General features: G+C 24.3%; 1 protein-coding gene across 1 annotated transcript; it reads right to left on the bottom strand.

Annotated features, from left to right (window-relative positions):
• Nucleotides 1-4566: 4566 nt before the first annotated feature.
• LOC149059810 (uncharacterized) lies at nucleotides 4567-12435 on the bottom strand. Its single transcript, XM_089216255.1, has 13 exons — nucleotides 12333-12435; nucleotides 11899-12007; nucleotides 11691-11813; nucleotides 10753-10938; nucleotides 10555-10650; nucleotides 10372-10465; nucleotides 10059-10113; nucleotides 9043-9236; nucleotides 8870-8979; nucleotides 8328-8477; nucleotides 5243-5427; nucleotides 4833-5068; nucleotides 4567-4754 (listed from the first exon to the last, which is right to left on the bottom strand). The coding sequence occupies exons 1-13, from the start codon at nucleotides 12346-12348 to the stop codon at nucleotides 4737-4739; spliced, it is 1572 nt and encodes a 523-aa protein (XP_089072381.1). The 5' UTR covers nucleotides 12349-12435; the 3' UTR covers nucleotides 4567-4736.
• Between the last annotated feature and the right edge of the window lie 208 nt (nucleotides 12436-12643).

Below are 12643 nucleotides of genomic sequence, written 5' to 3'. Positions count from 1 at the left end.
GTGTGTTTTTTTTTTTTTTTTGTTTTTTTTTTTTGTGTCTGTGTACAGCATAACTAGTTGAAATAATGCTTCGATTTCAAACTTTGGGGGTGGTTTCCGATGTAAAATTGAAGATCCTTGGTGCATTATAGAGGTCAAAAGTAAACATTTTCCAACAGTTTTCAAAAAAATCGAGAAAAACAAAAAAAAAATGACAGAAAAACGGGAATTTTTACGCAAAATCAGTTTTCGACCAAATCGATTTTTTTATATGGCTGTAATTCAAAAAATAATCACTTGAAATACTTGAAATTTTCACCAAATGTTTATGTTAGTGTTCTCTATATGCAGTTTAATTTTCAAAATTTTTTGAGTTATTTATAGACCACTGAAATTTACACTTTTTTTGAGAATTTTTTTTTGAAGTGTCGGTAAAAAAATGTTGGACGACCAAAAAAACTTGAAAATTTAATACAAGGTTCCTTATGAGTTTTTCTTATTGTAGCTAAAAAAAATTAAAAATCGTAAGTCACAATTTTTTTTTATAAGCATTTATAGTTTAAATTTTTACGAAATCTGTCGAAAATGTGAAAATTTGCAAGTAATTTTGAAGTTGAAAAATCATAAAAATTTTTGCGTTTATAACTAAGGATTAAAAATACAACACTAAGTTCTCCATAAGTTTTCCTTCAAGTAGCTATAGAGAAAACTCGAAGTATCATTATAGAAAAAATTTTAAGTGCGTTTGAATTTTAAATTTTTACGAAATAGCGTAACGATAACGATTTATCCTGAAACGATTTTAAATATTTGTTATTATTCAAAAAGTATGAGTCCTAGATACTTGAAAATTTTACCAGTTATTAAGATTGGCATTTTCTTTACATGATTTAATTTTCAAAATATTTTGACTTTTTTTGAGATATTTATAGACAACTGAAATTTTCAATATTTCTGAAAATATTTTTGGAAGGGTCGATAAATTTTTTTTGGCCCTATCAAAATACTTGAAAATTGAATACAAAGTTCCTCATAAGTTATTCTTATAGTAATCAAAAAATTATAAAAATACATAGGCACAATTTTTTTTATTAGCATTTGAAGTTCAAATATTGACTTAATACGTAAAAATTACGGCAATGTTCAAATTATCTTAGATAGAAAAATTCATAAAAATTTTTCTTTTTTGATCTAAGATTTGAAAATTTAATACAAGGCTCCTATCATATTTTTACAATAGCAGTTGAATAATAAAAGAAATGCGTAGTCACAAATTTTTTTTATAAGCATTTAAAATTCAAATTTTGACTAAATACGTAAAAATTACGGCAATGTTCAAATTATCTTAGATAGAAATTCATAAAAGTTTTTCTTTTTAAATCTAAGATTTGAAAATTTAATACAAGTCTCCTATCATATTTTTACAATAGCAGTTGAAAAATAAAATAAATATAAATGAATAATATTTTTTAAATGCATTCAAAGTTTGAATTTTGACAAAATACATAAAAATCACGAAAATTCTCAAATTATTTTAAATTAGAAATTCAAAAAGTATTTTTCTTTTATATCTAAGATTTGAAAATTTTATACAAGGCTCCTAATATATTTTCACAATAGCAGTTGAAAAATAAAAGAAATATATAGTCACAAATTTTTTTTATAATCATTTACAGTTCAAATTTTGACTAAATCCATAAAAATTACGGCAATGTTCAAATTATCTTAGATAGAAATTCATAAAAAATTTTCCTTTTATTTCTAAGATTTGAAAATTTAATACAAGGTTCCTAATATATTTTTACAATAGCAGTTGAAAAATAAAAGAAATGAATATTCACATATTTTTTTTTACAAGCATTTTTTTTTTTTTTTGTATTTTTAAAAGAAATTTACAATCTATACCTTAGGCACAATGAGTAAATGTGAAACAGAATATATATAAGGTATCAAAACAATTAATATTAATAATAAAAAGAGTTTACAATAAATTAAATTTTACAAGCATTTAAATTTTAATTTTGACAACATACGTAAAAATCATATATGACGTATTACCACGGCAGCATAAAGTTCTTGCATTTTATTCAAGCTTTAATAATAACTGTAATGATTTGTCCGTTTTGCAATAATTATTGTTCAGTATACAGCAACAATACCTGTCAGTTTCATTTCATTTTTACTGGGACTTTTTAACATTTATCCTCTTATTTGTGTTGTTTTACTGCTTTACAATTCCAAATTGACCGTTTATTATATGACCAATGAACACATAGATGAATTAATATAAAGATTATAGATATGTATATTTATGAATACACCAATTAAACGTTCTTCCGTTTTGTTCTACTGCTCAAAACAATACAATTGAATATTCCGTATTTGAATGTTGTTTAGGTAAATAGTTCACACACACACACACCCACACTCAATAAGTATAGTTACATTTATTTATAAGTTATAACTCACTTTTATTTAAAATATACCAATAACAAACGAACAAAACACATTATGGACTTTCTTTCTTACGAGTACACTCTACTCACATGAGAGTACAATATATTGTACCAAAAGAATTACATGTTGATAAAGGAAAATAATTTTATAATAAAGATTTAAAACAATTACTAAACAAATATAACATAACAATGTATAGTACTGGTACTGATAAAAAGTTTTCTATGATCGAACGTTTTAACCGTACATTAGGTGATAAATTAAAGAAACTACTTTATTTAAATAATGTATGGATTGCCGAAGATTATTAAGACATATAATAGAACAATAAAAATGAAACCTGTTGAAGTTAATAAGAATAAAGAGTATGATTTACTTAATAGCGTTTATAGCTATGATATTAGTAATTCTATACCTAAATTTGAGATAAATGATAGAGTTAGATTATCATCAATAATTGATGTATATAGAAATAAATTAAAAACAAATTGGTCTAAGGAAATATTTACGATTGAAAAAGTTTTTATATCAAATGTTGCTTATTATAAAATTTATGATATAGAGGGTACATTTTATGAAGAAGAATTACTGTTATCATTATTATACCTGTATGTATGATGTTTTTTGTATTGTTTAATAGGTAAAATATAAATTTAGATTCATTTAAAAATAGTTTATATTTTTTGTAATTTTAACAGATGTCTAGATTTTTTGTAATTTTTAACATAAAAATATAAGGTCGGTTTTTTTAATGTTTATGTTTTTTATGGTTTTTAATGTTGATAAAAAAATAAGTGTCCTCAAGTGCCGCACTTACTACTGTAAGCTATATAGGCAAATAGTAGCAATTATAGTGTGCAGCTGGCCAGTTTCCGCACTCCACAGTACCGTGAGTCTTATTGTATTATATTATATTAAATTAGTTAATTAACCATACTCATATTGAGTTAAATTGTTATTGGTATCATCATATGCTAACCATTGTTAGTTAATTATTATTGGATAGCACGAGTAGTCTATGTCATATTTATAATTACCCCGTTAATAATCATATTAATATACTATATTATATATTTTGTTACTATATATTGTGATTTATTATTTTATAATTTCGGTGCCCCAAGACTGTTAATTGCTTCACTCAACCCCTTGTTCATCGCAGGCGAACCCTCCGTTACATGTATGGTTGTGTGTAAGCAGAGTTCCTCGTTATACAGTCCACTCTTTTTAGAGCGTTAGGTGTTGGGGAACCTTTCATATTGCTTGAAAGCCTCCGCCCGTACAGTACGAAATACTGTTTCTTTGATCTGCCGACAATCGTTCTCAATCATGTTGCTAAAAAGGTAAAACGGTCTCATTCGTATACTACCGTAGTAGGACAGCTCAAGTGCTAACCCTTTTAAACCAGGGATTTGTGCAACTTTATAGTATAATGATTAAAAGATAAAAGTATTTTATATTATTATGTTTATTTCAAAGAAGGAACATCATGTTTTACTTTTTGTATATTTATTACAATTACTTAACATTTTGCATCTTAAACAATAAATCATTAATTGTTTTATTTTACCTATTAATGAAACTAATATTGTTACGTCTCTATTTGTCAATTCATACATCATAATATATCAACTTGAGAGTGAACACTTGACGGTTTTAGTTTTAAATAGATTTTTACTAAAATAAACTGAACTTTTACATAAGTAAGTTTATAAAGTAATTGAGATGGTGAGTGGTGTTAGGGCCAGAATATTGCTGCCTAAAACTATGAGTTGAGATATGACCTGCCTTTATGTGTCTTAATTTATTTTTAATAAATAAAACTCATAATGTATCATGTATTAATATTTCAAACCTAATAGAAGTTAAAATAAGATAGGTATTTATAAAATTACCATTAGAAAATAATTTACACATTTTCATGACTTTAATGCATTTATATAATTTCAAGTATTTTGGGTGGGCTCCAAACAAACAACTCATAAGAGTACATTATCATATTGAAGAATTAAAAAAAAATTAAATTACAAGATTTAAAATTAATATAAACTTATACAATATTATAATTATATATATATAAAAGTACAAAAATGTCATAAAAATTACACAAATTTAAGATAATGACGCAACAGATGGTTTTTTAAAACTGAATTTTCAATTTGTTCACTACATTAACTATTTAAAATCATATATTTATCATAAAAATATTAAGAATGGATGAAAGTATTTCGATATTTACTTTCAAGTAATCTGTTGTAAAGTTACATAGAAAATTCATTTGAGTTCTTTATTATAAATTGTTATTTGTTTTTGTTCCCCTGCAAAATTGATTTTAACCTTTTAATACGTATAGTAAAAAATTTAATTATAAAATAAAAAATAATATGACAAAATACCTTTTTCATGTCTTTAGGTTGCCTAATTGATTTTTTAGAAAATTTAATATGTGGTTTAGTTTCAGTGGATGTGGTTGCAACAGAAGTGATACCGTCATTATCATCATTATCAACAGATTCTAAAACTTCTTGTACAACACATGCTTTCCTTTTATTATTTGCAAGAGTAGATTTACTATAAACTTTTTTAGTTGAAAATTGTAACCTAGAAACATTTAAATGCTTTTCCCAAGCCTCTGAAAAAAAAATGGAATTTCATAATCACGATTTATCACAATTTTTCATTTTTATCAAGCCACTTAATAAAAATAGTTATGAATTATTGATTTTGAACAATTAAGAAGAACAATATTTGTAAAACTAAAATTTCAATGTATAATTTGTCAATTCATAAAAACTGATTAGCATACCCATTATACTTGATACCATATTGTAATCCATTAAATATGACTTGCACAAATCAAACTGTTGGTATTTTTTATGTTTAAAATCTTGTAAACCAATTTTTTCACTAAGAAATACATCAGTTATCCATTGAGCATTAACCACTGGTAACTTTAATGCTAAAGCTTTTTTTATCATTCCACCTTCTAATCTATAATAATAAATGCAAGTAACTTTAATTATTTGGAAGAAAATTATACAATTTTAATTTAATAATACTGTAAGACAATTTATATTTATAGGACACGGTGGAAACCATTTACAACAATGTCTCTCAATCTTTTAAAGACTGTCACTACCCTGAAAATCAAAATATTTTATATCGCCCTCTTTTATGAAACAAGTTTGTGGTAAATAGCTGCATTGAAAAAAAATCAATGATTATTGAAGAAATGAAAATAAATAAGTTTATAGGCGATAGTTTGTATTGGACGTGTTATAATTAAATTCTATGATACTAAATGAAAGTTATTAATTGCATAGGTAAAACAATCCTGAGTTGTGTTCCTCTATAAATCTACAATAAATCAAATAAATAATCTAAAATTTAAAATATCTCAAGGCTGTAAATAATGTAACTTTTAGATAAACTAATTTATTGTTAAATTTATAAAACGCGGAGAGGGAGAATCTTCTATTAACATTTTTAATGTTAGTTATAGACAGAAAAAATCTGGTAGATTACACATTAAAAGAACACCTAATTTTCTATCAAACGCATTTGACATCCACGTTAGTTTATATAATTATATTTTTCTAATACAAGTACTCAAGAGCTTAATAATATTATGAAGTACATTCTCTCGGGATGGTTTTTATTTCTGCATAATTGACATTAAGGTCCCACCCAACAACTACTTAATAAAAATTAAAAATTAAATTATATTTATATCATAAAAATATTGGAAATAAAAAATATACAAAAGGTATGCAACTTGTAAGATTTTAAGATAAAATATACATTAGAAGTAAATTATTTATTATTATCTAAATTGTCTGCTGGTAAAATATGAATCCCTGTGTAAACAGTATGAACTAAGATATACAGGACTGGAAACAAACAGGTTGGGGGGGTTGTGAGAGGTAAATCCTCCTTTATGTATACAATGGGGGGATGATATGTTCTTTGGCAAGATGGTCTTAAAGGCCAAAAACAAAAAAATAATAAAAATAATAAATAAATAAAATGTATACAATGAGCGGGGTACGGGGGATTTGAGTTCTTGTCATTACTAGCGTCATCTAGGTATCCAAAACAAGAAATTAATAAATCAGCATGCTAATCAATATTAATAGGAGCTTAATTTCCCGCCTTTTTCATACTTTGAAAATATATAATTATACAATATTACCTATAATATATTATCATACATTTAATACCTACTTAACATATTATAATTATAATTCATAATAATTGTGTCTGTTTGAAACAGAAATAATGACTAATATTTACCAATACTACATCACTATGAGAACGAAACAGTTTACTTTGTCACAAAACAAACAATTAAAAAAGAAAATTACAAAAAAAGTTATCTAAACTTGTTACTACATAGATATTAGGTACTTTATAAATTATAGGTAATAGGTTCTACTAATTTTTTATTTTTTAAATGCTTCCTATATAATAGATATTAGACACCGCAGACTAAGATCTTAGTCCGTGTTAGATTTTTATGTTATGTCTTATTTCCATAATAATATCACAGATTATATTATATTTTTATATAATCTGTGATATTATGTTATCAACTAAATACAATTATACAATACATTATTACAAATTATAGTAAATATCTATATTATATAATAATATTTTGAAATCATGATACCTACGTCCTACATTCAAAAATATAAAAAAGAACATCTCAAATATTTAATTTTTTTTTACACGTTACACGTATTATATTGTGTATTTTTTTTATTATATTATGTTTGGGTTGCTACTTACCAGTTGCTTTGATAATTTTTTGACCTTAACGAATCTATTTTTCAAAACTTTTTGGTTTAAATGCATAAATGAGAAATATCAAAATCAATAATAATTAATAAATATTAAATAATAATTATTCACTCGGATAGCGGCCGACAGCCTAGAGTTGAGTGCTAGTGTTGATTAGAACCGAAATTCCCTCGTTCCCCTCACAATCTAAATATTAAGGTGTAATTGTATCAACATTCGTTTCCAGTCCTGTGTATCTTAGTTCGTGGTAGACAGTATGTTCAAGTATGATGAGAGCACATGATGCTGAATTTCATTTGGAGTTTTTTAGTTTTTCACTGTATTAAGGACTTAATATTAAACATTTTATGAAAAACATCATTTTTAACATAAACACATTTAAATTGTGCTCCTACTTTAAGCTTTAAATTTAAATTACTTTATTTTTTTTTATTAACATTGACAAAGTTTTTTCCATCAAATATTATATTACTTGATGTTTAAATAAAATACAATTAGGTCATAGACAATCTTCAAAACAATCATATTTATATTACCAGTCAAACTGATTAAATCTCAAACCAAACCAATCCCTTCACGTTTGGTTTGTTTTGAAATTCAAACTCTGTGTAAAAAAATTACGAACTGAACTATTAAGTATCTTTTACTGTTAAGTAATCAAATTTGAAATTATTCTGAGTAAAACAATACATGAAATTAATTTTCTCTATTTATAGTACCTAATTAAAATCTAAATATCATGATAATATTAAACTATTGACATTTATTTTATATTATTGCAATTAGGTATGATAAATTAAAATGAAATGAAGTTTAAATTTGAATTCAATTAAAATTGTTTATAGTTTGGTTTGGGTTAGTTTAAATAATTTATAAGTAATTATAGTTCTGATTTGCAATGCTTTAAGAATTCAGTTTGACCCATCACTACATATAATGTTTATTTATCTCATAAATATAACATCTCGACATTTATTTTTGTTTTGAAATACATTTGATACTATTTTTAATACCTATACCTATATTACAATATAATATCATGACCTTTAAAGTATATAAATATAATAATAATAATAATAAATCCTTACTTCAGAGTAATTACCATGTCTGTACTACGGGAAATTTTATTGATAACCATAGCACCTAAGCATTCAGCCATCACTTTAATTTTAATATACTCGTTTTTGTCAAAATTCAAAATAGCTATTTCTTTATTTGCAAAAGGCAAATTATCTTCACTGAAACATAATAATAAAAAATATTTATTATTTTTTTTTTTTAATTTAGCTTATGCAAGAAAATGTTTAAGTTCTTATAATCTTAATATTTCTTATTATCATTGGCAATAATTTTTATTATGAGCAATTGTTAAAATTCAATTTAAATAAAATTTGACAAGGCATGATAGCATACAATTCATACTCTTGATGAGGGTGAATCCTATAAATAATAAAAGTTTTTACATTTGTTTGAAAAAAGTAAAACAAAATTAATTGTTTAAATAAAAACGTTTTTGAATGAAAATTTCATAGTTCCATAAAATCTTTTTTTTCTTGCAAAGTTTTGTTAAACACAGGTTTGATTACACATTTATAAATATATACGAGGAAATTAACAAAAAATATTTTACCAGTATGGAATTGGAAAATGATGAGGTAACCATGGTTTTATCATTTTTCTTTCACTTATAACATCACTGAGCCAGTAATCAGTTGCACATTTTTTACGTTCTTTTAAACCCTGAAAAATTAATATGTCAATCAGTTATTACATTTAAATAAGATATAAAAATATTATTTTTACTCTAAGAACATCTGAATTTTTCCGAGAAACGCCAATGACATGTGTAACCATATTTGTATAATGATATGCAACAGTTCCACCGTGCTCTAAAACACGTTGTTCATTGAAGTGTATGTGATTGGTCGCTCCTGATACTTTTTCAAGTTCATTGACAATCCAAAAATGACAGTTCGATAGAAAGCCATCAGGAGATGCTGAAAATTGAAAAAAATAATACTTTATACTTCATAGTAATATTACAATAATATATATTATTAATAATATTGTATTTTGTTAACTATTAAGGGGACATATATTTTTTACAAGCAGTAATAGAACTTAAAAATTAAAGGTAGTGAATGCGAAAAGCCAGCATAAAGGTAAACTATAAATCGTAAAAATATGCAAACTATTCTTCATTTGGAAGTTCATAAAAGTATTTCTTCTGATATCAAACATTAGACATTTTAATAAAGATTCCCCACAAATTTTCCTACTTAATCAGAAAAAAATAATTTGCTGGTATAATATACTATTTAATTTTATATATCACTTGAATTTCAAAGTTTTACGATTACTTGAAATAATTCGTAAATTGTGAATTTTGTCTAGAAATTGAATATATTATAAGCCATTATAAATTTAACGCACCGAAAAAACGTATTTTATACAAAATTTGTTTACTTTAAATCAATTATATATTTTTATATAAAAATAAAATAATTTAAGTTTTATTGATTTTAATTAAAGTATAATCAGCTTAAAACGATTTCCAAAGGACCCAAAGAATCAAATTGTTATATCCAGGTGATAAAACATATTGCACATGAGATGCTGGGAATCATTTTATTTGGATTATCATTCCATCATTTAGATTCTAGTTCATAACATATGCTAAAAAAATATAGAATAGAACAAAGCTACTATCTATTTGCTTAATATTTTAATAATAAATGTAATATTATTTAAGTTTACTTATTAAGCTTATAATGTTATTGTTTTTACTGTAGAATATTTTTTTAATAATATTATCTTACGTTGAGCCGAAGACTGTATTTGACGTGAAAGTGTGCTTATGCTTCTAGTAAGTATCTAAAATTATTCAAATGAACAAGATGAGCAAATAATATTAAATCATTTTACTGAATGACCTTTAATTTGAACTACTTAAGTACGTATGTCGAAGTACTTGAATATAAATAAATTGTGTTTTTGTTTGCCTTATAAAAACTCTCAAAATTCAAATTTAAGTCAAAACATATATATTAATATATTATATATCACATAACACTATAATAATTGTTCATCATATGAGAACATAATACAAACAAGAAATATAAAAATATATACCTTTGATGATGTACTTGATAGTTCAAGATCATTACATTTTTTTTGAAAATAATTCTTTTCCGATTTTAAATTTTCTATTTCAGATTGTAACTCCCTAATTAGTAAAAAATAAGAAATTAATAAATATTTCAATACTCAATTTACACTAAAATACACAGAATCAACAAAAACATATATAATTACTTAAGCTCTGCTGAAACGATAGAATGGTATTCATAACATTCTTTCTGTAATAATATTCTTGTTGATTTCTCTTGATTATATTTGCAATCTAATGTCCTGTTATGTATACAAATAATAATAATAATAATAAATAACAGTGAGTAATAAATTATGGATATTTAAAAATGTCATTGTTTGATAACTAACAAGATTACTTACTCTTTATCTACTTTTGCAATGAGATTAACACAATTATTACAGTGATTTGAATATTTGGTATTAATATCATTAAATTCTTTATTGCTTTTATCTAAGTTCTCTTCAGCAGCATTTAGTTTTAATGTGAGATTATTCATTTTGTTTTTATAATCTGCATTACACATCCTGACACTTTTTAATTTCTTCCTAAAAGAAAATTTATTATAGAATTATACAAATTAATTATTGACATTTGAAAAGTAGTATTTTAGAATTTCTGTTCTATGAATCAAAATCATTAAACACATGTTATTAATTCCTAATAATTTATTGCTGCAATGCCTGTAATACATTTTTGTTTAATTATGTATTTAATACTTTTCGTTTTTAATAATCCTTAATTATTGAGTTTATTAGATAAAATTAAGAATGACATTTTAATCACTTTTCTATAAAGTTTAATTTCTTACAAAGTAATATACTTCATATATATATTTAATTTAAATGTTGTAAGTCTATCAAGATGTCAGACTTCAGTTAATATACATAGATGAACAAATTTGTTATTAATTTAATTAAAAGCTTTTAAATTAGATATATTGACAGTGTTTTTATTAAAAATTGAAACACATCTATTTTATATAAGTTTTGTTTTAAATCAAAATTATTGTGATCTAGATAAGTATTGTTCATTAATATCCAAGTTGAAACAATGAAAGAAATGTATGTTTTGTTCAAATTGGCTAACGAAAACATATATTGACTTAGATCACTAAAAATCCAATAGTTCTATATAAATATGTTTGTTAACAGATATATGCTTGGCAACCAAAATCAGTAATTATATAAGAAGGTTTTGGAACCACAAACAAGTATTAAATAACTTATTTTTTAATCATTTTTAAATTAATTAAATTCATTTTTTGTATGATATTCTTTGTACGTATACAAATATTTACTGTAACAATTCCAGTTCTTCTTTGGTTTTTACCCAAAACTTATCATCTTCAGATGGAAAAAGTTGGAGTAAACTGAATCTTGGTACATGGGTTCTACAATTTGGACATGTTTCTGATCCTGACCTTTGGAAATAAAATAACATAAAAAATTTAATTATTTAATCTAACAATAATTTTATATTAAACAGTATTAAAATATATGTTTTACCGAAACAGCCATTGAGAAATACAATTATAGTGGAACATGTGTCCACATAGTGTAGAGAATGGAGTATCTCCTAAAGGTTCATTGCAAATTGAGCAACTGAAGACTTTTACTGAAAAAAAAAAAATTTAATTGAATCCAGTATTATATTTTAAAAATTAAGTGCATAGTTAAAATTAATTAATATTGTTTAAAATATAAAAGTAGCTTATATCACACCAACACATACATAAAAGCATTAGAAACAAGAAATCTTCATAAATTGCAAATTTTAACATTACAATTTAATATGTTGGTGGGATAGTGCTCAATACTTATATATACAAATACGTAATAATAACGAAACCAGTAATGACATATAGTACGCTCAATGCAATTGACTAAAAATACAAAATATATTGAAATATACAACAATGATAATAATAAACTCCTCCGACCTGATAATGCCGCCATGCCGGTACAACCGATTGACAATGATCAGTAACTACAGATTAGTGTAAATTACGTAACTTAACCCAACAACGATTTTAATGGCCAGTCTGAAAAGAATATATACAGAGATAAATATAACATATATAACATCAGACAAATATCAAAGTTTAGTTTGATATAGTTTGTTTTTACACAGGGTTTGGAACATTCATTCAAAAAATAAATGCATTCACATTCACATTCATAGAGCTTAAAATTGAATGTATTAGCACTCAACATTCAATTTTGCAAAAAGAATGCATTCATACTTGCATTT

The sequence above is a fragment of the Diuraphis noxia genome, unplaced genomic scaffold, assembly GCF_037042655.1.
Source record: "Diuraphis noxia isolate RWA-SAM2 unplaced genomic scaffold, SU_Dnox_SAM2 contig0001, whole genome shotgun sequence".
Lineage (NCBI taxonomy): Eukaryota > Metazoa > Arthropoda > Insecta > Hemiptera > Aphididae > Diuraphis > Diuraphis noxia.
The sequence above is the reverse complement of the archived record's forward strand: the minus strand, read 5'-3'. Positions and strand labels throughout refer to the sequence as shown.

What these genes read in the sequence shown, in the direction of transcription:
- LOC149059810 (XM_089216255.1), bottom strand. An exon ending in TATCAAGTACATCATCAAAG is followed by an intron (nt 10,114 to 10,371) that starts GTATATATTTTT and finishes GAATAATTTTAG; the next exon opens with ATACTTACTAGAAGCATAAG. An exon ending in CATTTTCCAATTCCATACTG is followed by an intron (nt 8,478 to 8,869) that starts GTAAAATATTTT and finishes ATTATGTTTCAG; the next exon opens with TGAAGATAATTTGCCTTTTG.